This window comes from Acipenser ruthenus, chromosome 13 (genome assembly GCF_902713425.1).
Source record: "Acipenser ruthenus chromosome 13, fAciRut3.2 maternal haplotype, whole genome shotgun sequence".
In the NCBI taxonomy this organism is placed as follows: Eukaryota; Metazoa; Chordata; class Actinopteri; order Acipenseriformes; family Acipenseridae; genus Acipenser; species Acipenser ruthenus.
This window is the reverse complement of record NC_081201.1, coordinates 27,503,547-27,531,016: the sequence shown is the minus strand read 5'-3', so window position 1 is coordinate 27,531,016 and position 27,470 is coordinate 27,503,547. Positions and strand designations below refer to the sequence as shown.

The 27,470-nt window shown below is 37.7% G+C and overlaps 1 protein-coding gene across 4 annotated transcripts in view; it reads right to left on the bottom strand.

Moving 5' to 3' along the window:
- Window positions 1-22,136: 22,136 nt before the first annotated feature.
- LOC117417846 (probable E3 ubiquitin-protein ligase HECTD2) overlaps window positions 22,137-27,470 on the bottom strand; it is a 34,565-nt gene continuing 29,231 nt past the window's right edge. For 3 of the 4 annotated variants that reach the window (XM_034030226.3, XM_034030225.3, XM_034030224.3), the window contains exons 19-21: window positions 26,934-27,049; window positions 25,987-26,130; window positions 22,137-24,700 (exon numbers count right to left, since the gene is read on the bottom strand). In XM_034030226.3, coding sequence (XP_033886117.1) covers window positions 24,580-24,700; window positions 25,987-26,130; window positions 26,934-27,049 — 381 coding nt within the window. In that variant the 3' untranslated portion in view covers window positions 22,137-24,579. The remainder of the gene's footprint in view (window positions 24,701-25,986; window positions 26,131-26,933; window positions 27,050-27,470) is intronic. The other variant, XR_009306750.1, reaches the window with a different exon arrangement.

Below are 27,470 nucleotides of genomic sequence, written 5' to 3'. Positions count from 1 at the left end.
AGAACAACCCCAGTGGATGTCCTTACCCAAACGCCAGCCATATCCCAGTTATCTTGCAGGATTGCTGGAAATGAAGGGTTTGGGGGTGCCCGAGTGGCTCAAGTGGTAAAGGCTTGATGTATGCAGGGTGTCATACACTCAGGGGAGTATTGATTAGCTTCCTCCTCACTATGCGTTGATCTTCTCTTGGGATTCCATTGGGAGCCGTACTTTCAAACATACTTTCTACCAGTTTGGACAGAAATGGGATCAGATGTGAATGCCTAATTAGCTGAATAACATTTTGAAAAACATGTACATATCATTGATTAATATTTTACGTTTTGAAGATTTGTGAATACCTTAAATATACAGCTATAGTTTGTTTGAAATATGTTTGAGAACTGAGCAATAAAAGGCTCATTTATTTATTTGTATACGATATTACCTATAATTGTATGCTGGCCCTTGCAAAAAATACTGTTCTATATTCACTATTCTGATTTCAGAACAGTGAATGAGCTCTGTCCCCGTCAATCACCCACTGTCTCTGAGCCTTTTATTATATAGCATGAGCTTCTGAAAAAAGATTTACAGTGTTCATAAAATGTGCATTACAGTTCCAAGTTCCATCTATTAAAAAGAATATTGTTTTCAATGTAATATTTTTATATATAGTGTTACCCTTTATATATAGTGTAAAATGTATTCAAACAGCATATGCAGAAAGGGGTGGATTACATGCAAGCTGCAAAGAGGAAGCACCGGTTGCCCCCCAGGGCTGTAAAACAACGTCACCACTCACCAATACAATAAATCAGTAATCAATAAAGTTAACTTGACAGGCATGACATAGGCATCTAGCTATAATGGAACAGTTGGGAAAACAGTAAATGGATTAAGTTTGCGTTTCACTTAAAAAGATTCAATGATCTGGTATGCTTTGACTTAATATTAGGATGGCACTATACTTAGAGGCAACAGGAGAAAGCAGTATATGAATAACAACTACAGTATTTTTACTTTTAGTGATTTACTAAGACGTGAGAGTTGATTCAGTGTCCAGCTCCATCTTTTTGCAGTAGAACTTGGTGCTGCAGAGCAACATCTTTAAGTTAAAGTCATTGATTGGCTCTGTAGAATAGGCAGCATGTGATCGGTCCCTGACTCAAGTTCATATAATGGGAGAAAGTGCTGAGTTGGGATCAGTGAACTCACTGACAAACTATAATGAACATCTTAGTTATACAGATAGATGGATGGATAGATAGATAGATAGATGCACACTGAGCAGCAGAAATCAATCTGCTTTTCCTAGGTCTGCAGGATTTCAAGTGATTTATATAAATAGGCTTTGTGGAATTGGGGTTGCTACAGTAGGTTCAGAAATTGAGACGGAAAACAGTGAGTTAGGTGACTGAGGCATGGGGAGAAAATTCCAGACCAGCAGTTATGTAACTCATACAATTGGGCCTGTGACACCTTCTTATCGGAAGTGGGTCTCTTGCACTGGTTTACACTATCTGTAGATGTTGTAAAAGCAACAATAATTAATAACAATAAATAAGTCATTTACTGAATATACTGTACTGGTATCTGCTTCTGCTTATTCAGTGTTCCATTGGGATACCCATTTCAGTCACTATGGCTTTCCTACCACACTGACAAAGGGGATCATGGAAAGTGCTCTTTCTGTAGTATTTTCCTGAATCTGAAAACATTTGGGTTATGCATTATTCCTAATAAATCTAAAGAATAAGATCGGTTTTGGGGTCAGCCCTACCATTGCCATGTGCTTCATAATGCTTGCTTATGCTATCATGCTTCCACTTGGCCTAAATACATTTTCCATGCTTTTAAATGATTTAATGCAACCCTTTTGTGCATGTGTTCCGTCATAAATGAGTGCCTTTAATTAATTCAGTCACAGGGGTTTCAGCAGCATAGTGTATTCATGCTTTATATCTCCTTGCAGACATTTAAAAAAGAGAAAACACAATACAGCAGTTTCATAAAAATCCTGACCCATACGGTGCTAGAGAATGTTGCTCCAGCAGGCAGATCCACTGTTGATGTCCTTTAAAAGCCTTAACTAATATATATATATATATATATATATATATATATATATATATATATATATATATATATATATATTAGTGCATTTGTTCTATTGGTTAATAAAAGCATCGCAGGGCTTTTGCATGACTATATCGCCAAAGAATGCACAGCCTCAGTAAAACATATTGATTCCTGGGTTTGTCTACTCTCCTGTTTTCTTGTAGAAGGTCATTAATGAAATCACTGAACTGTGTCTTCTTCTTAAACCCACTGTTACCTGAAGTCCTGTCCTGTAATTAGGCTTCCTAGCCAGAATGGCTGGGATGTCTATTGTTTCTGTTAGGATTTTTTTTTTTTTCTTCTACTCTTTTCAAAAAATCTCTAAAATCAACACTGTTGCACAGAAACTCACGAAACTTGGTAGGGTGGTAGGCACCTAAGGGAAGTTGTGTCAGAGCGAAAATGAAGGTCATAGGTCACATGGTGTGGTGGCCATATTGGATTTTTCGAGAATTTTGGACCATTTTAAAAAATCGTCTCGGAACCGGTTTACAGCAGAGATCTGAAACTTGGTCACATACTCCCCTCATGGCCTAGATTTACGGTTGTTCAAGAGAAGTCGATCGGTCACATCAGTATAATTCATGGAATATCCATAGTGACCAACCTTCTATTTTAAAAATAGGATGGATTCCCAATAAATGTGTCGCTATTAGAAAGCCCATACATTTAAAATGGGGCTTCTGGCAGCTGATTGATCAAGGGAAAGATATATTCACAAGAACGGACTGCCCTATATTTCTGATACACTGTGTATCTATGAATAAGCAGAAATTCTGAATGTATTCATTAACGGTATTGCAAAACAGAAGCACATGATTAATGAAGAAGCCTTCCAGTTTCATCCATCAACCTAGAAACTGCCTGATTTACTAAATGTTTGTTTTTGTTTTTGTTTTTTGTCACTCCTAGACAAATAGAAACTAAAGAGAATACTTCTTTCTGTTTTGTGTAAATAGATTGTGGGGATTAAGATAGTTATGTGACAATTTCTTGGCAAATGTTTTTAGCTGCAAAAAGTAATGTTTATGCAACAGTAAGAACCTTGGTGGTAAAACCATCAAATTGTTTTTCAAAACACAGAATGCATCACGTATCTTGGGAAAAACAATTTGTCAACACCTGTTAACTCACAGTACTTGACATGTACATTATTGCTGTCATAAACAAGAACCAGAGAGTCTGAGACAGTTCTGTATTAAATTTGTATTGTTGAAAGTCAAGATGGTTTAAGGTTTTTTTATTTTCAAAATAAAATTGGTAATAGATGGGCTCACGTAATGGATGCTGCCTAAGGTATACACCTGGAAGTTTCTTTTACTGTGATTATATTTGAGTGGAGGTTCCAATAGAGTACCACAATTCCACAATAAGAAAATATTAGAAAAAAAGGATTAAAACTATACATTAAAATATGAATATGACGGTTGAACCATCCTTTGAAAACTTGTCTTTTAAGGGGATTCTATAATATAGTGAAAATGGTCTACTTTATTTAAAACAGCCATTTGCCTTTATTCGAAATTCATTCCCAGTGCGGAACTTCAACTATTCTGAATAAATATCTGTATCACCGGAATTGAGTTGCCTAGGGCCTGGAAATTGACAACTGAATGGGTCATATTTAGATTCAATATAAAATGGTTTATATTTAAACAGCTTCCCTTTAATCCCTTCAATTTCATTGCAGGGAAATATTAATACAGCCAACAGGATAAGTTCAAATGTAATATAAAAGGTTTCCCTCTTTAGCCCCCATGTCAAGCTAGACAATTACACTAGAGAGGGTGACTGGCAGACGTCCAGACTCTTCCAGGGGAACAGAAGCAGTGTTCAAAGGCTAGTAACCAGGGAAGTCTGAAAGGTCTGACTCAGTCAGAATCAAAGCTGTTACTGTACCACTAAACAATGAGCTTTATCCAGGTTACTCTGCTTAGTATCCTTAATTCTGAAGGTCATACAGTGCAGCTGATATGCTTCCAAATATATATATATTTGTATTTGACTTTATTATGAGTTAATGTATTCAAATATGATATCTTCATTTTAATGTCAACATTTAAAAGTACACTTTGTTAAAACGTTTGCCTACCGTAACTTAATTTACTGTATAACACCTTATTACTGAATACATTTCCATGAACTGCTATATGCAAGAGCTTGAAAACTGTCTGGTTTTGACAGAAGGCTAAACTTGATTCAAACTCTCATTTTCCAGTATATGTTACACTACAGCAAATGCAATCAAACTATGACATGCCTGTGTTAATAAATAAATAAATAAATAAATAAATAAATAAATAACAGTACAGTTGGATTAATAAAAAAAAACCAAAAAAACTCCACTTTGTTGGAATGTATATTTTCAGAATGTGTCTATCCTGGTCAGAGCTGCCTGATAGTTTGCTAGTTTTCAACTGGGACTTAAGGGACAACTTGGTATGGGTATGACTATCAGAGTCATCTTAACTAATGTATTGTAATCTTAACTAAAGGAACTCAGCCTTCTTCCAACAAGAATATTGTATTTCTGCACAATATTTAGTGTCTCCATGCAGAGTTAAACATTGCTGCAACAGTGAGCAGTGAAAACTTATTGAATGTGACCGGGTTGCTCAGACAGTTTGCAGGGAGTGGAATGACCTTGGAGCTGTTGATGAATGTGGAATGACAGATATTGCTTGGCAAGTGAGAGGGTGAATACTCATTTAAAAATGCTTTTGATGCATTTAGCAGGAGATGTTTACAAGAAAAAGCCCATCGTTAATTACTACTTGTGAAGAAAGTACCAGATATTAACTCTAAGTGAGGGTTTCTTCTTTCTTTAAATTGGGAAGGTATTAATCCTTTACAAATGTTGTTTGTATTGTACCACACATGTTTGTGATCATAGGCTGTCCCTCATAATGTTAATTTGGTATGTCAAGGGCATCCCTGACATGTACTCTGTAATATATAAAAGCTGCATCTCCCTATTACAAGTCAGTGACAGTAGACTTTGATAAAGTTGTTCAGCTGGAAGGTGTTTCCATATACAAGACTGTCTGCACCGTTTACTTATCACTAAAGTAGAGACTCTGTGGGCTGTTCTCGAGAACAGATGGCTGCAGATGTTCACCCTTGAGGAATTAGGGATGGTAATTGAGGAATAATTACAAATCCTTCCTCTATTTAAATACTTGCAGGCCTGTCATGGTAAATCAATCCGTTCTGGTTACCCAGCACGGTCTGCACCCTATTGACAGTGTGTGACAGAGAGCGAATGAATCCTAGTCAACAATCTCCCTCCCGATCTGTGAGGGTGCTGTATCAGGAACAGTGTGCCTCGTACTGGATGGTCTGGCAGTTCATTCCAGGGTCAGTCTATAGCCAGCCATCCAGGAAGGGGGCGGAGTCACAATGCCCAAAGTCATTGCCCTAATGCGGTATGCGATGTGTCAGTCATGGATTGGAGGAGACGTGATTGAACTAGCTATCGCACGAGGCGTGACTAAGGGTATATCTGGGGATGTGACGCTGTAATCTGTTCCCTTGTTATGCTTATCGCAAGGACTGAGAAAGGAAACGGACCATTACTATACGTATCGTGAGTGTTTTGTTTGTTTGTTGCTAACTGTCTGCGTTTGTCATTGTTAGACGGCTAACACGAACCCAGGAGCTGTTGCTACGAGCCAGCACCAAACCCGGACTACACTGCACCTGTAAAATATACTTGTTGTCTGACACCACACCTGCACCAAGAGAACTCACTATCAGGAGAAGTGTCTGTATCTGTGTTGTGTGTCTGTGTGTTACTATTATTTTGGGACTGAACCCCGTGGTTTATATGCTGGCAATACACATTGTTGTGTCAAGCCAGCATTATTATTTAACAGTCTCAAGCAGACCAAGAGAAATGAACCGTGAACTTTGTGTCTGTCGTTGTTTGGAGCACTAGCATCACCATTACACCTGCGCACTGCAAACCACTTGTTCACAGTGTCATGGCAGGTGCTTTTTGTTAACAGAGTCTATTCATCTAATTCATCAAAACAGTAGTGGATCTGAATAGCTCCATGGTTAAATAAATAATAATAGTCAAAAGATTATGAAGATGAAATATCCAACAGTTTATTTATGTCTGCATACATACATGACAAAAACACAAACAAAAAAAAACACTCAGGAAGGTCAATATTTTCTTAATTTAAATGAAGGTTGCTGTTTTCCTTTGAATAGATCTCAGTGACTATACATATTTCATTAACATTTTTTTTTTAAAACAGCAATGCAAAGTTTGCTACCATACGTAATGGTTGGTAATGGTCAGGTCTGTTAATTTCAAAACTGACAAAACATGCTCATTTGATCCTTTCATTAATATGTCAAATGCTGTGACAAATAGAGGTATAACAGTATAATTTTCAATCATGTAAGGGATGCTTCATATTTCATGCTCTGAACCTGATACACTAACCTCAATCACATGTTTAATGTCTAGAGCTTTTGGCCCTTCGCATTTAAGCTCCTGAACTAACAGTCAGCTGTGGTTCTGTAGTTAGTAAGTAGACCTTTACAACAGTAAGAACCAAAACATAAACACTTGAATCTCAAGGGCAGAGGCCTGGCACGCCATTAGGCATGACTGTATGCACCTCAAATTGGTTTTGTCAATTTTTTTGAAAAGCTGAAATGAAGCCCTGTGTCACTGCCAGCTTGCTCCAGTTACTTAACCTGCTGTATTAATGTGTGCACACATGTCTTCACGCATATTGAAAAGTATTTTTATAAACCTACTCACTAGATACAAAAGCAGCCTCATATAATCATGTGATTACTTTTTCAGTTTTTATCATTTCACTATCAATCAATCAATCAAATGTATTTGTATAGCGTCTTTCATGCCAAGGCATCCCAAAGTGCTTCACGTGACAAATAAATATACGATACAATAATATAATATAATATAATATACAATAAAATATATTAAAAAAAACAAACATCCAAAAACAAATGGGAAAAAATAAATAAATAAAATAAATAAATAACATACATATTAACAAAATTCTAAAATAGGCCATCCCAATCTACAAAAAGACCTCTGCATAAAGATGTGTTTTAAGCTTTGATTTAAATGCATTTATTGAGTCAGCTTTATGGATTTCAATTGGAAGATTGTTCCATAATACAGGTGCATAATGACTAAAGGCTCTTCCACCACAAGAGCTACGTTTTATCATTGTAGTCATCAGAAGCCCAGCATTAGCAGATCTCAACTGGCGTCCAGGGACATAAGGTAATAACATATCATTAATGTAAGCAGGGCCATTTCCAGAGACAGCCTTAAATTAATACAATTTTAAAAATAACTCTGTACTTCACCGGAAGCCAATGCAAGCGGGCAAGAACAGGTGTAATATGTTCAAATCTTTTTGTACCTGTCAGAATTCTTGCAGCTGTATTCTGAACCTGCTGTAAACGATTGATAAGTTTACAAGGTAGACCAGCCAATAGGACATTAAAGTAACCCAGACAGGATGAAACAAAGGCATGAATTCAAATTTCTACGTCAGATACTGCAAGATACAAAAGGACTTGAGATATATTCCACAAATGATAATAAGCAGACTTCACTACAGCTGAAATGTGATGCTGAAAACTAAAAGTAGAATCAAATAAGACTCCAAGACTTTTCACAGCTTACGAAGAGCTAATGGGGGGGGGGCTGCCAAAGGTCATTGGTTGTGGGATTTTATTTAATGCTGTTTTAGAGACAATTAAAAGAAATTCAGTTTTATTTGCATTTAACTGCAAAAAAAATGTTGGCATCCAAGCCACCTATTTTGTCAAGGCAAGTTGATAGTCTGGAGTTTACATTTACATCATCTGAACTCCTTTTAAAATAAATCTGGGTGTTGTCGGCATAAGAGTGGAAATTAAAACCATGTTGTCTGATCACATTACCCAGTGGTAACATATACAAATTTAAATGTAACGGACCAAGAACAGAGCCGTGTGGAACCCCAAAAACAACAAGAGAATTAGCTGATTTTGATCCTCCAAAGGACACAAATTGATGTCCTCCTAATAATGTTTTGCTACAAAAAGAAAATCTGCTTTTGAGTTTTATGTTTTAAAAAGCTCTGGCATGTAGTTGATGGTTTATCCAAACAGGAAATTCAAGCTTGACATGGAATCTTTCTCTGGGAGAATCATTTACTTCTTCAACTTTTACATTCATTATAAAAAGGCAAATATTTAAAAGTATTTTAAGTAGGTCACATGATATGATTGCAACTAGACCAGTGGAGTGACCTACAACACAAGAAGCAGCTGCAACTTTTCAGCTATTGCGTTGTCCTTGAAATATTAGCTTATGCTAAACTGAAATGTAACATTCAAGAAACAAACAATCTTTAACAGAAGAAGAAGGGGGCCTTGATCAGCACTTCTGTAAACCATGTTTTGACAGGTAGATTGATAAAATGGGGTTATTATGAACAGAGCTATTATGCAGCACAATGCAGTCTATTGAGTAAATAGCTTGCTTGTTTGACCAAGGGGTTGTTTTTTACTAAAGGAAAAACTCAAGGAAACAGCCAGTTGTCATTCAATTTGTTTTCTCTAAAAAGAAGGACAGCATTCACTAGCTAAAATTAGCATAATAAAGACAGTATGTCGATATTGTGTTCATATGATTTAATACTCAGCTCTAACATTGTTTTCAATGAGAATATAAAGGATGTGAGAGCAAATACCCTACAACATGTTAAGTATGGCTCATTATCACTAGCATTATCATGACCAACCTTGATTGTTGCTATGGGAACCTCTGCTTTAAGGTCACGCCCGTTCTTTAACTTTTAGAGAGAGAATGCCAGTGACCAAGCAGAGGTGTGTTTAAATACCATGTTTATTGTTTTGGGACTGAACCCGTGGATTTAACTGAGCAATACACATCATTGTGTATTGCCAGTTCTTATTATTCTTTACTGTTGTCATCAGATTTTGGATTATAAATAAACCATAATTTCACCACTACTTTGTTTGTTATTGTCTTAAGCACTGCATCACCTCTACACCTGCGCACTGCAAACCACTTTGCCACACGTGGCCAAAGGAGTTCTGGGCGAGCCATCTGGGACCCTGCTTGATCGGGGAGGCTCAGACAGCATACCAGGCCATGAAGGATGCCGAAGCCACCCAGAACGACCTGGTAAAGCAAGCCGTTCTGCGCCGTCTCAACATCACAGGGACCAGAGGTACCAGAGATACACGCCCCAGGGTTGTCGCGCAAAAGTTGTGTGACCACATGGTACACTGGCTAGACCCTGCCCAGAAGACGAGCTTACAGATGGGCAAGGCTATAGTAGTGAAGCACTTCTGCCATGTGGTCGGCACCGAAACACAAGCATGGATACGGCGCCACAACCCCGACACCCTGGAAGATGCGGTGAAACTGGCTGTGGATTTCGAGGACTCCTTGGTCTTCGCCAAAACCAGCCTACTCACCGCTCCAGTCCAATGGAGTAGCCGAGCACCACCTCCTCTCTCCGCTCCACCATCACTGGGACCGAGACCTCCTAGACCGCCGACCCCAATGGGCAACCTTGCCTCCACTTCATGGAGGCCAACTGGGGTAAATTTGCTGCCCCTGCCCCGTTGCTATACCAGCAACAGGAAAGATATTTAACCTCTGCTCCCTCTGTCCCCCCTATACTGTTTTAGATGCCACCAACCAGGACACCAGGTCAGTTCTTGCCCATCTGCAATGGAGTGTGATGTGGCGACTTGCAATTGGGCATCAGAAGCGGGTAAGCGAGGGGAAAATCGTCGGGAGAGGCCTTGTATGGTTGATGTGGTTTTAGGGAATGTGAAAACCCATGCATTAGTGGATACAGGGTGTGAACAGACCTTAATTCGAACGGCTCTCTTGGGCGGTATGTTGTGACAGCCACAAGGCAAGGTGGCTATCTCCTATATCCATGGAGACCCGGCAACATACCCTGTACTAAAAGTGTATTTGTCGGTAGACCCGATTAAACGTCAACTGGTAGTAGGGGTGGCGGAAAGGCTACCACACCCAGTAATTCTTGGCCGGGACTGGCCAAACTATAAGCAATTGCTGAAATTAATGGCAGCCCCGACCACACATGTAAACATGGCAGAAAAAGAGAAAGGGGAATCGATTGGTGAGATTTTCCCCTTTATTACTGAAAGATTTTCCCTCACTTTTCATCCAAAAAAAACAAAGAAAGAGAGATTAAACACCAAGAATCATTCTATCTTTGTCACAGTGGTCCAGATTTCTTAAATTGAGATGTTTTATTTTGTGACATTCTCACTTCATGTTTTGTTCAAGTCTATTCATTCTATTCAACATTTGTTATGTGCAACCAAGATAATAAGGAGATACATATTATACAGTCATTCATTCATTTAACAGGCACACAATTATTTAGGGCTACATTCTATTATGCAGTGAATTCTAGTATAACCATTCCACTTGCATTTTCTTCCAACTTTGATAAAAAGAGACAGCACTAGCTTTGAGCTTAACAAGTAGTACTTCAAACAAATATTCACCAAACAGGAATACAAGTCCTGCATTATCTGGCATGTATTGTCTATGGGACAGCCGTCCCGCACATGCACTGCATTTTCAATTCATTTTAAGAGGGTTCCCAATATTCCATGCTCCAATTCTGCAGTTTCCTACTCAACCTAAGTCTGGCAAGGGATCATAGAGCCTACATTTAGATTCTATTTGAATGTTTTATAGCAACAAACTAAAACAGCCTTTTAAAAGTAAACCTGGCTAGTACAGAACATCATTTTAAAAAAAGGACAAATACATTATTCCAGGTTTTTATAAAGGTTGAGCAAAAAAAAATTAAAATGTTAATTCTGTATTATTTGTTTCTTAGCCAACACCATTATCCAGGGCGACTTACAATTGCTACAAGATACACATTATTTTTATATACAATTACCCATTTATACAGTTGGGTTTTTACTGGAGCAATCTAGGTAAAGCACCTTGCTCAAGGGTACAGCAGCAGTGTCCCCCACCTGGGATTGAACCCACGCCCCTCCTGTCAAGAGTCCAGAGCCTAAACCACTACTCCACACTGCTGCCATGCTTATAGTCTGCAAGTGGGTATGCAGTGGTGACACTAGGATTACAGAGGTACCGTTGCAGTGTAATGAGTTTAATCTGCTTTATAGAAATTGCCTATTTTGGAAGAGTTGCCGCAGCTGCTTATTTGTATTCCTATTCCAAAAAAAGGCAAATCCTTAACATACTTTGCGTGCCACAAATTAGCATTCCGTTTTCAATCTACCAGAGGCAAATGAGTGGTTTAATGACATATTCAAGTATCAAATATATTACACAGTTGTTACTTCCTGTCAATCTTAACAATCCTAAGGCCCCGGCCCCCATAAATACAGTTTTGCTGACATAGAAAGTCATACATATGACTTTAATGTCTATCTACATATTTTGACCTTTTTGACAGTCATTTCGGGGCCAATTGAAAGTCCAAGTAGTGCTGTCCAAATGTATCACTTGAATTGTGCAGAAGACCAGGATATGAAAAGTGTAGGGCACGAACAAAAAAAGAAAAGTATTTTGTTGGTTAGAAGCCATGGATATGTCTTGGTTACTGTATAATCGCATAAACTGCAGACACCCAAGATCCCACCCTTCATCATGAAAGCTACAGTAGACGTCTTCTGTGAGTTGGGAAGGAAGCAAGGCTGATATGATTACAGTGTACTGTATGTGTGAGAAGCCGTGTTCCGGCAAGGGGCTGCTTGCTCATGCTGACAGGAATGTGAGAGAAGTATACAAGAGAGGAGGAGGTTGAACCTAAATTACACTTAAGAGCGGCATCCTAGAGATACCTGTAAGTAATTGTTGCAAGCAAACCAGGAATGTTTAATCTAGATCTCACAAAATATTCATAGTTTATCATTTCCATAAAGCTTAAAAATCAAAGAAAACAAATAAAGCATTGGGAACACAAACAAACAACAAAGGATAAAAATAAGTTGCTAGGTGGGTGACTGTTTTAAATCAAAATTAAATTGACATATTTATAAATAGATTTATATTTTAATTTTATACCAAAAAAGTGTCCCCTTAACTGAAAGAACATTGGCTGCTTATGTACCATGCTATTTCTGTGCTTGTGATATAACTAGTTTCACAGTTAATGCATATCTTAAAAGAACAGGCCATGCTATAAACATTTCCCATGCAATCAGGGATGTGATGAACATTAGTTCTGACATTTGCATTCTCTCCTAGCCTCCGAACATCCTCTGCCTCAGGAACTATTATTATTTATTAGAAGATTATTATTTCTGACATTACATTAATAGTTATGACTTTCTGTCACTATTCCAAACTGGGTATCAGAAGTTACCATAATGTAAAAAAGTCCCTCTCATCTTAATACCACCATCCTATTCCACTGCATTCTTTTTGCATGTATTTATGTTAATATATTGGTCAATTGGAAGACACCAGCAGGATTAATAGAGTTAAAGCTAGTATTTTACCCTATTTACTTCTCAGAGCCTCTTCATAAGTGACTACTTAAGTTTTATGTATAATGAGAAAATAAAGTTCCAAAAAGCTTGTGCGAAAACAAAACCCAGTTTCATTCTGTATGTTTACTGGTTCTGTGTAATGGAATAATGACCACACTCCATATACTGGCTAACATTTGTCAGATACTGTATTAACCAGGCTGATTGTCATATTCCTGTTGCATGTAACTACACTAAATTAGATTTTAATTGGATCCACAGAACAGAAACATACCAATATGAACACCTGCCTCAGGTTGAAATGATGAAAGGTGGTTTAAATTAAATGGATTTGACATGTGAATTACAAATTCGTGTCTGTGGTAATTTGTTCCCTCACACGCCCGCATCGCTGGTATTTTAAAGGAGTCTCTACTAGGGATCGCAAAAAAATCTGAGGTGTGTACAAAGGAAAGAATGTATATCTGATTCATGAATACAACAGCAACTGCATAAATAATGTGAGGAGACTGTCCAGTCTCCTCACATTATCCAGTGATCCAGTCTGTACAGATGGCAGAGGATAGTGACAAACCAAACTAGCACTGGAAAAGGAGACTTCAATAAGTTCTTTATAGAGCCAATGAAACACTTTCCAAATGACATCACAGCTAAACTGATAATATATTATTTTATTCAAAGCTGTGCCCCTATCAATAAAGAAAGTCTAATACCTTAATCCATCCATCCATTATCTGTAACCACTTAATCCTATTGAGGGTCGCGGTGAACCAGAGCCTAACCTGGCAGACACAGGGCGCAAGGCAGGACTACACCCTGGATCGGACGCCAGTCCATCTCAGTAATACCTTAATCACACAACCTAAATGATGCATACTGATTGTGTGCTATTTAGGTAGAGTGGATTGGGTAAAAATACTTCCCATAATCAAACTTACAAGGCTGGTTTCACATACCCTGATTATCACTAATCTTGGACTAACTAATATAATTTTAGGTAAATTAGTCCAAGACTAATGCTAATTGGGGTCCTGGTGACACAGACAGTCTATTTGCTGAGATTCTTAACAAAGGGGAAAAGACCACATCGCTGGAAATACCAAATCATATTTGCTCTCTGTTGTAACATCATTGATTTCTTGCATATTGACAACTGCTGCCACCTGAGTCACAGTATGCTTCAGAAGAGGAATTATAAATTACTTAATTTCAAATAACACACTTTAAAAGATACAGACACTGTATCTATAAAGAATATGTATATGGTGAAAGAATTGTGCATGGTGAAAATGGAATTTAAATGGGCTAGGTCATATATCAATTAACTGTGAAATCAGATGAGAATTGCAAGAAACACTAGTTTATTCACAAAGGCCATGCAAGGTTGAGCTAGTACTGAGCTGAATTAAACTTGACTTAACTAATGACTTCTGCAGTTCATTTGCATTTAAGTGATTTACCCCATAGGCAGAAGCCACACTTCAGAATCAATACACATATATTTAACTTTACAAACATGGAGGTATTGATCAATTAGAATTCATGCAATGAGAGGAGACTCTTAAAGCCTTCAGCAATGCAATGCAAATCCAATGCACTTATTATTAATGGAAAACGCCTGATTGTCCTTTGATTTTATTGGATGTGATACAAAGAAGGCATAAACAAGGAACTCTGCTACGATCATGCTGTTGATTTTGGTTTAAGATAATGCGGCCTATTTTAATGGTTTAAGCACTGGCCTTCTTCCAAGAACATCCAGAAATATGTTGCATCTGGAAGGATACCATGTTCTCCTCGTCCAGCGCTTGAGTGCTGCTCCACTTCTCATAATTATTGCGGTTGAAGAGAGCTATTAACTTGCATAGTTCACAGTAATCATAGCTGAGCACTATGTACATACAAACATAAGAACATAAGAAAGCCCATCTTGCTTGTTTGGTTGTTAGTAGCTTATTGAGCCCAGAATCTCATCAAGCAGCTTCTTGAAGGATCTCAGGGTGTCAGCTTCAACAACATTACTGGGGAGTTGTTTCCAGATCCTCACAATTCTCTGTGTAAAAAAGTGCCTCCTATTTTCTGTTCTGAATGCCCCTTTATCTAATCTCCACTTGTGACCCCTGGTCCTTGTTTCTTTTTTCAGGTCAAAAAAGTCCCTTGGGTTGACACTGTCAATACCTTTTAGAATTTTGAATGCTTGAATCAGATCAAGTTCTAACATTTTGTTTCTGAGACTTCTAGCATTTAGATAAATACATTTAATGGCTGTCTTTCCTGAGTTGTTGCCCTTGTTTCGATGTAGTCTCCCTTCTGTTTTTTTGTTGATTTCTCCCCCCTCCATTTCTAGTTTGAATGCTTCTGAACCTCCTCGAGGATCCTTTCTCCAATTAGATTCGTTCCCTTTTTATTTAAGTGCAGTCCATCCTGCCTATTTAGATAGTCCTTGTTGTAGAATGTGGTCCAATGTTCAAGGAAGGTGAAGCCTTCCTGTGTGCGCCACGTTTTCAGCCATGCGTTTAGATTAATTATTTCCAACTGTTTGTAAGCTCCTTTGCAAGGTGCCGGCAGTATCCCAGAAAATACTACAGTTTTGGTCTTTTAATTTCCTTCCTAGCTCTGTGAATTTGTTTTGCAGGGATTTTGGCCTGTCTCTTCCGATGTTGTATGTACCAATGTGAACGACTACTACCGGGTCATCTCCTGTTCATTCTAGGAGCCTGTCCACATTCTCAGTGATGTGTGTGACAAAGGCTCCTGGAAGGCAGCACACTGTTGTGTCTAGACTGCGAACTGAACTTGCTGTGTTTCTCAATATGGAGTCCTCAACAATCATGACCTCCCTTCTTTTTGCTGTCTGGCCACCACTGTTAATAGGGTGCTGGATGTTGTTCCTTTCGTTCTCTTGATGTTGGTTTTGATCATCAAAATTATATTCAACTGCTGCCTCTGCAATGAAGGGAGTTAGACAAAGTCTCCCAGGAGAAAAAGGCAAAAACACTTTCTCTTTCATGCTACAAATATCTAATTTTCTCTGTCCATTAATGCTAACTATTGGCTAATTGGCTTCTTTGTCATTTTGTACATGATTTTGGAAATTTAACTAAATGTTTAATGATGCCTAAACCCTGAGGCAAAACCATATGGAACTAACCAGACACATGTTACGCAGACATTGAAATGCAGCAGTGAAGAACTTATCTGAAGCAGCAGAGAGGAGCAGCAACTGGCTGTGGTTGAGACGGAAAGATTCTGGCTCGGGATCTCAAGCACAATAGAAAGAAAGAAACGCTGATGTACAGGTAAGTAAGCTGGGCTGAGTTGAGTGGGGGACGGAGGGGGGTGATGCTGGGACGCCAGAATCACCGTCGAGCCCTCTTGAGGTGTTGTGGGCTAGTCGACGAAACACTGAGGATGGAAGGTGCCCACTTGAAAACCCCAGAGATGTACCCTACTTAGCTCAATCCAGACGGTTGTCATGCTGATGCGCTGGGGAGGCCGCACTGTGGTTGATCCCCGGAGCCAGCATCGCAGCCGTTGTGTGTGCTGATGCGCCAGGGAGGCAAAATAAGCTGATCCCTGGAACCAGCATTACACTTCAGTCATTAACACCAGACAGAAGGATACCTACATCATCATATGGAAGGAAACGTAAATGGATGGAGACACATATGGATCACATTAGTTTACTGTAAAGCTACGTCTTAGTTGGTGCTTATCTTGGCGAGAGCCGAGTTCAAATCAGCATGAAGTTTTAACATCTACTCTCGTGTAATGGAAATCATGGTACTTTAAATGAACCAATAAAGACATATATTTTTGTTGAATAATTATTGGAATTTGTAAAGTGCCTTACTGCACACAAAATAAACTTGGAATGTTAAAGGTTCCTTTTCTTTGTTTCTGGGGGTTATTTCAAGTCATTCGCACCCCGATCAATTTTGTACACAAGCTACTCATCTTTCAGAGCTGCTGAACATTCACAGAAGATCCTCATGAGTAATAACTGACTATGCTTTTTTTGTAATGGAAAGTGCTGCCAAAACACACAGAAACCACCTGCTTATCTGCCCACTGCACAACCAGAGGTCTTTGCCATTGTGATCATTTAAGTCCTTGGCTACTTTCCTAATTGAATAATAAGAACACTGTCTATGCAAATGAATCACTAAACATGGAATTCAAGCTAATAAACATATTAAGAAAATCTTGAGTGTGGTGATACTCAAATGTGTGAAAAGAACCAGACTTAATAAACCTGTATTTGATTTGCTGACTCATATGAGCACTTGAAAACACTTAAAGCTGTTGGGAGATGGAGTTCTTCCAGAAAAACATTGAAAGCAATCTACAGTGACTCCCCTGTGCTTCCATGTGGTCATCAATCAATAACTGTCAAGATCCGACTTTAAAAGAATTCACAGCTGAATAAGGAAACTTGCATTCAGAATGGAACAGGGTGAGCGATAACAGGAGAAAAGGAAAGACCACCAGAACTCATCTTTCATTGGAGTTCCAGCTCAGAATGCAACTACTGGGTCCCAACTACCACAACAAATAATTTTACTTTACCTTTGGGATTAAAATTGGTTACTTCAAAACTGAGGTTATGGATTTTGAGAAAACTTTACCAATACTTGTATTATACATTAACACAGGTCTACCTGTATATGGCATTCTATTGGAAAGGTAGCTCACACTTTAAAAACAATGACCTCCAGATTTGTTAGCCTGTTTTATAACTTTGATATCAAATGCCAGCAAAGTCAGAGTATCATACACCAGCCAAAGATTCCTCCATATCTTAGTATAGAAATTGCAGACTGTCGGTGCTTGGTCACTAATCTTGTATCACATCTATCAACCTTCATATTTAAGCCATGGCCTTTCCACAGCATTGTATTTCTGACTAAGGCAGCCAGAGTATGTGCTTTCCACTGCGACTACTATTATTAGTGTTGACTGTTAACTTGCTCTTTGTCGGGTAGTGATGAAGAATGTCTTAGAAACTACAGCTTAGAAACTACAGTTGTTTTTTTTTTCTCTGGAGAAAACTTAAAAAAAAAGGAATTCTGGCTAATGATATCATTTTTTTAAATTTGTGACAAAAAATAAATAAATACCTGTGCTGCTCAAATTCACTGACCAATACAATACATGTTCATTCACCGTGCTGTAGAACTGATTTTGATTTTGATAGTTTATTGTAGTGCAGAGCAACCCAGACTGTTGTAAATCTCTTTGGGTTGTGTCTGGGCTGACTCAATCTAGAAGCAATGTTTGAAAGAATGAGGCTGGGATTGGACATGTTATTTAATACAGTAGGGTGAGGTAGTAGATAAACTCCATTACTGCACGGGACAGGATTTGGGTTTTTTGTTTCATATTTAGCTATCTTCCTTCCTTACCTTAAGATATTAAGAATGCATTAACTACTTGCATATTTAGTTTTTAGTCGCTGTCTGATGTATACCACCAGTCATTTAAAAACCAAAGAGCTAAGTCAGGGCTCCAAGCCCTTCATGAACCCTAAAATGTAACACTGAATTGTTTGCCCCAAACTCTTTGGATCCTAGCAACTCCCAATGACAAACCCAGATTTCCTAGAACCAATCTGAATACAAATCAAATTCTCTGATATTGTGCTATATCTCTTTGAAACTGATTCTTTTTAAACCAAAGGAACAGAACTGAGACTGTTTATAATGAACCCAATGTGAACACAACCTAAGGTTCAATGTTTTACATACACAATTCTACATCAAAATATATGTATTTATTGTATAAAAAGTGCAACCATGTCCTCTCTTGACCTAATGCCAGAATTGCAATCGTTCTGAAATAGTACAGACTTGCAGGTTGCTGAGATACATCACCTCATCAGTTTCATAATACCTGGCTTGGGGATTTTCAGGCTGGCAAGAAAAGTGAGCCGACATAAAGGCCTGATCCAAGACACGCATTATTTATCAGTTTTATGCCCTTGGATATTGAATATTTTGTCAGTTTGGTCAAATCAACAGGAAGCATTTAACACAATAATCTTATTAAATACTGAATCCTAGTGATAAAGAATTCTGTTTGTGTACCGTGCAGATTTCGCTCTTTTTTGAGTTCTTGGAGTCTTTTTTTTTACTTCTCTATGATCAGAGCCACATGTGCTGATGGTATTTTAGCTTACACAATTTTATAACAAGTAAAGGACACCAGCAGAGATAGAATACATATTTCAGTAGCTTGTGTTTCAATATTGATTGCGGTTGCTTAACAGCAGGAAAGCGATATAGGCTGTTGTACTTGTGTGCCCCTTCAATGTGCTCCCGAGGCATTTAGACACTACAGAAAGATGATGGACTGTTTAATTAAATCATTTAACGTATTTGAGGACTAGAGATAACATTGTAAGCTTTGGTGTGTGATGCTCCCACCGTTATTCGCTTTAAATCAACTCTCAAGACCCACCTGTTCTCTCTTGCTTTCCATGCTCTTCAAGCCTGATATCTGCTATTAGCTGCTACTATTTCATGTATTATGCTACTATCATTTATTATGCACTTTCCATTGTATTTAATGTATTATACATTGTTTTTTTTTTTTTGTTTTTTTTGTTTTTTTTACTGTATATCATGTATTATGCATTTCTCTGTATTTAAAGTATTATGGATTTTCTTGTTGGTACTGCATCTTGTAAAGCGCTTTGTGATGGTGGTCCACTATGAAAGGTGTTATATAAAATAAAGATTGATTGATTGAAAGAGGCAGTTAAGCAAACCAAGAAAGAGGCAGTTAAGCAAACATAATACATTCTGAGACAACCATACAAGACATCATTCTCCTGACCCCATAATTATAAATCCAGACTCAACAAAATGTCAGCATTCTGTACCCCTATCACTTCCAGAATTCATCAGTTCATCACTAATCATTTTTTTCCTTACCAGTTCTTTAGAAATCATGTGATATTGTGACATTTTGACATGACGCCACCTGCACCATGGCATAGAATAAAACAAGATTGCAACCTGTAAGATTGAGAAAATAAAATCTTAATATTGGAGCAAAATATCTCAGAACCATTCAGAATATTTACAAACACCATAAAAAGGAGAGCTAAAACAGCTATTATGTCCTCCATTTTGGTTGAATATGTAAAACCTGTTCCTGCCACAATAAAATGTAAGTTACTATACTGATGACATTGTAGTTATGAGTAATAGTTCCAATGCAGTATTGTGTTCCAGAGAATAAGTTGCAATGGGATTGCAGCATTACTGTACTCGATTTCCCAACTACCACATCAAATGCCGATGCCAGTATTAGTATGCTGAATGACAGAGCAGAAGTTTCATCTACTCATTTATTTATAACTGACAAACAGCAGTGGTGCCAAGTTCAGGATGAAATATCTCTGGCAGGAAAGACATGAATAAATACACGTTTGCAAAATCAAGTCTGGGATGGTGTACAATTATTGCACACTTTTAAAACCAAAAAAAACCAAAACATTCTGATCCAACTTATTTTTTAGCAAGAGAGTCTGATTTATGCATGAAAGATTTTTTTTTTTTTTTGTAAAAACTTTCAATTAGAATGTGTCAGATTTTTATGTCCTTTTCTAAATAAACATAATACATTCAAAATATATGGTACATCTTATTCTTAACACACAGGAAAAAACACATTTCTCAAAATACAGTGAAATCTCTATCACAACCATAAAAAATGACTTGCAAAAGTATTCAGACCATTCCTATGGTGTCCCATTTTGTGAAATTACAAAATAATGCATACACATTTTTTTAAACTTAATATTTTATTCAAAATTTGAATGCTCAAACTGAAGACTTCTAAGGGTAAGATAAGTTACAGTAAATGTCAGCAAAAACTAAAGAGAAAAAACAGAAATATGTTGATTGCATAAGTATTCAGACCTGTCAACGCAATATTTGGTGGAAGCACCTTTGACAGCAATTACAGCCGCAAGTCTTTTTGGGTAAGTCTCTACCAACTTTGCACACCGGCTTGGTGCACTTTTTGCCCATTCTTCTTGGCAGATTTGCTCAAGCTCTCTCAAGTTGCTTGGGACAGCAGTTTTCAAGTCTTTCCACAGATTCTCAATAGGATTCAAGGCAGGACTTTGACTGGGCCACTCAAGGACATTCACTTTCTTATTCTTAAGCCAGTCCAGTGTAGCTTTGGCCTTGTGCTTTGGATCATTGGCCTGCTGAAAGGTGAACTTTCGCCCCAGTTTTAAGTCTTTAGCAGACTGAAACAGGTTTTCCTCTAGTATTTGCCTGTACTTTGCTCCATCCATTTTTCATTCAATCCTAACAAGCTTTCCAGTCCCTGCTGAGGAGAAGCATCCCCATAGCATGATGCTGCCACCACCATGCTTGACTGTAGGGATGGTGTTGACTGGGAGATGTGCTGTGTTGGGTCTGCGCCAAACATAATGCTTGGCATTTAGACCAAAAAGTTCCAATTTGGTCTCGTCTGACCACAACACCTTTTGCCACATTTTTGCAGGATCACTCAGGTGCTTTGTTGCAAACTCCATGCAGCCTTTGAGATGGCTTATATTTAGTAATGGCTTCCTTTTTGCCACCCTGCCATACAGGCTACATTTTGTGAAGTGTTCTGGATATTGTTGACTGATGCACATTTTCTCCCATCTCAGCCATTGAACTCTGTAGCTCTTTCAAAGTTGTCGTTGGCCTCACAGTGGCATCCCTCCCCAGTTTCTTCCTTGCCCGGCTGCTCACTTTGGAGGGACGGCCTGATCTAAGCAGTGTCTGGGTGGTATAATGCACTTCCATTTCTTGATGATTGAGTAGACTGTGCTCACAGGGATATTCAGAGACTTCAATATTTTTTTGTACCCTTCTCCTGATCTGTGCTTTTCAATGACTTTATCCCTGACTTGCTTTGAAAGCTCCTTTGCTTGAAATTTACTACCTGACCAAGGAACCTGACAGAGACAGGTGTTTCTATTCTGAAATCACGAGAACCACTAATATTGCACACAGAGGCCATTCAACTAATTGTGTGGCTCGTTAAGATCATTTTTGTGCACCTGAATTAATTTAGGTTTGCCACAGCAAAGGGTTTGAATACTTATGCTTTTCCATTTTTATTTCATATTAATGATCTGTTTACTTCTTTCTCATTGTTTTTGCTTTGAATGTGTGGAGTAGGTTGTGTATATAACACACATTAACTCCTATATCAAAGTGTCATGACTGCAAGCTTTAAAGCAACAAAATGTGAAAACTGTGAGAGGGTCTGAATACTTTTGCAAGGCACTGTGTATATATATATATATACATATATATTTTAAAGGAACTATCATGGAGATGTCATTATTGCAAGTAGAGTCATTGTATACAGTAGACTATTTGTTTTGTACCAGATAGGAATTCATAATCCATTCACAAGATCCCAACTATCTAAAATATAGAAAATATAGTATAGTCTTTAAATTACCACAATAAATCAACACATTCAATTTGAAGTGTTTTATTTAAACACAAAAACATCAACAAACACAGTAGCAGTTTCTTAATAAAAAGCTTGCTGTCACTTTCTTGAGGTGAACAGGTAACTCTTGTGGTGCCCTGTTTATCAGCAAGTCTGACCCAGGAAGCAAATTTAAATTGCTGTTTCATCTTCAATAGTTGCAGATGCTTTACAAAATGTCCAGTAAATCAGGCCAGGTACTTTTACTGGTAGTTAATGGTTCGGGGCCACCACAGGGGTTAACTGTCAGTAGGTAGGTTTATGGCAGTTTTTGTGCAGTAGTATGGGAAAATAGAAAAAAAAAACAAAAAAAAAACAAGCCTTTTGTTTCATGATTCTATTTCATGTTGCTCACATAAGAACATGGCAATACATATTTACAGCTAAATTAGACCTGAATACCAAAATATACAAAACAAGATTACACGCTAAATGCTTAGACAAGACAGCAAACAATATGCTTTCAATATGCTATTTAAATAACCCATTTCAAAATCAACATTTGTTCAGGTAAAACCAGTAGGTAAAGTCACTTTATACATGTTTGAAACATTCCATTTATAAAATGTTACACATCTCAGCATAAGGCTGTTTGTCTGAAATTCCTAGTAAGAGATTTACTGTATTCACACCAACTATAAAAACAACTGTAGAAATCTGTCATACTATGGCTACGTCCAGTACCTTTCTATGGCTACGTCCAGTACCTTTCTATGGCTACGTCCAGTACCTTTTGTATTTCAGTAGAATCTGGATCAGTATTCTGGCATCCAGGAGTCTTGAATGGTATGGTTCTAAGTAAAAGTTTACTACAGTACAAAGGTCTGCCAAGCTGGCAGCCAAGCTACTGTAGCAAATAACCAAACATAAGCTACTTTGACCAAGGTTCTCTCATCTGATTCAACAAATGGTAAAGTTCACAAGTATGTTTACACATCCGCTGTGCTACTTCAAACAATTTAGGACAGATGTACATAAAAGGTTACTGAAATCACACTTTTTCTATTTTGTTTTCCATTTTTGGTGTTTTGTTTGATTCCACCAAGACAGCTTCATTTTAAGGCAAGTATTTGATGGCAACTTTTACAATGAGCCACATTCTCCAACCTCTACCTCTGCGATACAGATACCACTGTACATCAATTATCATGTGGCACAAGCCTTTACTTGGTATATGCTTTTCACTTATAGGAGTAAGCTTTTAAGTTGTTGGGGTCTTTTTTAATGATCTAAGCAGCAGATCCATACATGTGCCATACAATTTATAAACCTGATCTTTCATGAACCTCATTCCATTGTATATTTATTGAATTTAATTTTTATTGAGTATTAATAAGTGGTTCAATAAATCACCCCTGAGGAAAACACCAGCACAGAGAGTTAAATCTGCCTTTATTAAATAATTAAAAAAGACCCTCTTCAACAATATACCCCATATGGAGCATTGCCTTTTTTACAAACATTTTAAAAAGCTTACAGTAGGGCTGTAATGAGAAGAATATCTCCTTTGCTTGGAAATGTGTGCCTTTGTATATACAAAAAAGTATTATAAATACAGTTATTGTAACTTCATGCTATTTCATTACAAAGCAATGTTGTGTGGTTTAATTCAATCTATCTATCAGTATATCCATCAGAGAAGACAGCAGAATACAAATAACAAGGCCAAACAAGCTATAACGTATACAGTACTAAAACCATTTTAGGTATAAGCCACATTGAACTATTTTGGACTGGTTTTCTGCTGTTTGGTTCATTGAAGGAACTGATACATCTGGATAATGCAAGAAATGCAAAATTTAAAGTGAATGTGCAGGTAAAATACTGGCCAACTGGCCTCCTGCCCATTATTATTATTATTATATATTTCTTAGCAGTCACCCTTATCCAGGGCGACTTACAATTGTTACAAGATATCACATTATTTTTACATACAAGTACCCATTTATACAGTTGGGTTTTTACTGGAGCAATCTAGGTAAAGTACCTTGCTCAAGGGTACAGCCGCAGTGTCCCCCACCAAGAATTGAACCCACGACTCTCCAGTCAAGAGTCCAGCGCCCTAACCACTACGCCACACTGCTGCCTACGCCAGTCTTCTGCTAGTAAGTTTTTCATACAACTTTTTCTGTTGTCATTCTTACCCCAAAATGACTGCTTAATGTTTGATATCTGCTAAAGCCATGCTATAACCCCTTATTAAAATATACAGAAACTAACTCTTGTAATCCTGAGAGGAGGCTGCCATTATAACCTCCCTTTTAAAACAGTTTCCTTGATCAAAAGCCTTGCATTGGTCATCAAGTACCTTTGTGATCTTTTCATTACAGCCCTATGTCACAAACAGTTACAAATATACAATACAAGTAAGTGACCCAGTAAAAACAGAGTGAATCAGTCTACAGTTTAATATTTCGTTTTGTGACTCTACTCCATACCAAACCCTTCTGCATTTGAAATGGCAATAGTTAACTTTTGCTTAAGTTCTTTCTTGCTCTTGTACACAGGCAGGCAAAGCTGGTTGAAACAGGTGTGGGATATTGGCAACCTACAAAAAAGTAGAAAGAACGAGAGTTTATGCATTACAGTTTAAATCCATCACGATAACAAAAGGCCAGCAATACGTACAATCTCCACTCAAGGTGTCACTTATAAACAAGGTGTCAGTTATTGATGCTTGATAGATTATGTACTGATAAGGCATTTTATAACAAGTTATAAACCACAGATTTTCTTTTTACTTTTATAGGTTCCCCACTGTAATGAGTGATTCTATTATACATTTATACAATCAGCAGCTAATCAAATACAAACTACCTAGTCATTTCTAAACAGAGTACTTTGTCAACAACTGGGAACCAAGCAAATATTTGCTTTATTGCAGTTTAAATATCACACACCAGATAAACATTAATGATAAACTTAAATTTGATAAAGCATTTTTTTTATGTAATGTAAATTAAACTTTTGGTCCAACTTAATGGAATAGACATTGGCAAAGACTCACAAACTCAATATGATAAGGACTAAGATAAAGGCTTATCTAGGTGCTTATGACCAAAGTCTGTATAAGGCATTGCAGTAATATGAATGTACCTTTTTTAATGTCTGTTTAGCAGTCTAACTGAATATTAATGAATATTTTATTATTCCATATTGGTAGTAATGGATGGTCAATCGGGTAAAACAATAAAAAAAGAGACTACAGTCGGCGCGGCTTTATCGGGACGCCTCGGGAAAAGGAAAAATATCCCAAGCGGCTGTCCCAATTAAACGAGAGGCAGTTGAGACGACCTTAGTCACACTTTTTAGATTTTTAAGGAAAAAAAAAGAATTAAATCACATCACATTATGATTAAATGTTAAATACATAATTTAAAATTTTGAATATTTTTTTTTTATTCCTAAGCAAAATTAATCGCACCTGCATGTTGACGCGCCAACTTCCTTTGTAACAGGAGACTGAGAAACCACAGGAGACTCCAGCTCCTTCAAGAGTTCAACATGGTTTACACAATTTACGCAAGTCACAGCGCAATCACGTACTCACTGCACTGTTCTACGCTACCCAATTAAATGAAGTGACGTCCCAATTAAACGACATAAATAGCATTGGGAAGAACCGTCACCCGGAGTTACATCCCACTTAAGCAGCAATCCCGATTATCAGTATCCCGATTAGGAGGTGCCGACTGTATTAAAGGGTTACATTTACAAAAATACACTCAAATCATGTACAGTATGCAGACTCAGTCCCCAGATTACATTTCCTACATGCTTCTGTAGGAGTTTTTTAAAATGATTGTAAGGGGCCTATTATATAAAACAACATACCAATCAGTTGAGACTTCATGCTTTGCAATTTTAAAGTTCAGGTCTACCATTCCCCCAACTGGTACCCTGTCACTTCCTGTGGTAAAATGTAACAACTTCTTCTGGAGTTCCAGAGGGAATCCTAAAACCACATCCCAGAAATATCTGAAAGAAAATAAAAAATGTATATATTACAGTTTTCCTCTATACATCTTAAATCTTTAGAATGACTATCTAACTGGAAATGACTAGCCATGTATAACAAATAGAAGCACCTGTCATAACGCTGTCAATACTGTAGGGTGTAGTGCCACCACGGGCAGCTGGGATAGGCCGGATTCTAACTGACGTTTAGTGTTAGTGACAAAAGGCGTTTTTGGAAGGACATGGGACAATACTTCTCAATGATTACAGGAAGTTGGGGGTGAAAATCTGACATGACTTGAGACTGCTTCTCCTGAAAAAACATCAGTAATTTGTGCAGTTGTGGTCACAGTAGCAGATGACATTCAAATTAGGTTTCTTCTGGGACTCAGTCTTGCCATCATGACTGAAACCAAAAGATGCCGCTTTTATATATCACAGAATACATGTCAGGAATCCCATCTGAATAACAATCTGTCATGCAAGGGAGGGAAACCCTATTCACACAAAAGTGTGTGCAACATATCGCTGCTAATTCTAGGTATTGTCTTAACACCTGTTTTTTTATTGGTTATTTTTTTCCCACCTCATATCACAATCTCTTTAACCCAATGTGCTACCTAGTTCTCTTATATAAAGTACTTCATACAGAATAAAGTTCAACCTGAATTAAACATTTGTGGCTGCTTAAGAGAGGGGGTCTTGATTATTACCCATTCTTTTTGTGGGTTTACTGGCTGGTTTAGTTCTGGTGACCGTAAAGACAGGTTTTACGTTATTAGATTAGTGGGCCCCTCCATGAATATTGATGAAAGCATGCTTACCGGATGGTTGGGTCTGTCTTGGTGTATCCTTCATACTGGGTTACTTTCTGCAAAGCATGCATGTCAAGTTCAGGACAGCCACACACTAGGATCTCAACCTCCTCTGGCCGGAGAAGCTGTGAGGAAAGCAACAATGCTTTTGTACAAAAAACAAACACTATCAAGATGTTAAGGGAGAATGTGTATGTGAAGGTTAGATCACATTTTGCAATTAGTAGACTGAAACATTATCAGCAATGGAAACACAACGGTTTTGGAACAATAATGAAAATGGCTTCGTAGAGAAGTGTTTCCCATAATCTATGTAACCTGCATTTTGCCTTTACCGGGATAACCTGTACATTCCCCTAATGTCCCCTTTTACTTTGGTAACATTTTCCATTAACTATCTATCCCTTTAAGAAATGTACCTCTGTGTTGCCACCTTTTTCCTTATGGAGTTATACAGGTAGTGGACAAATAAATGGAAACACCAATGTAAAGTCACTTAATAGGGCATTTGGCCACTATGGTATCCCGCTCTGTGGAGTTCTCGGA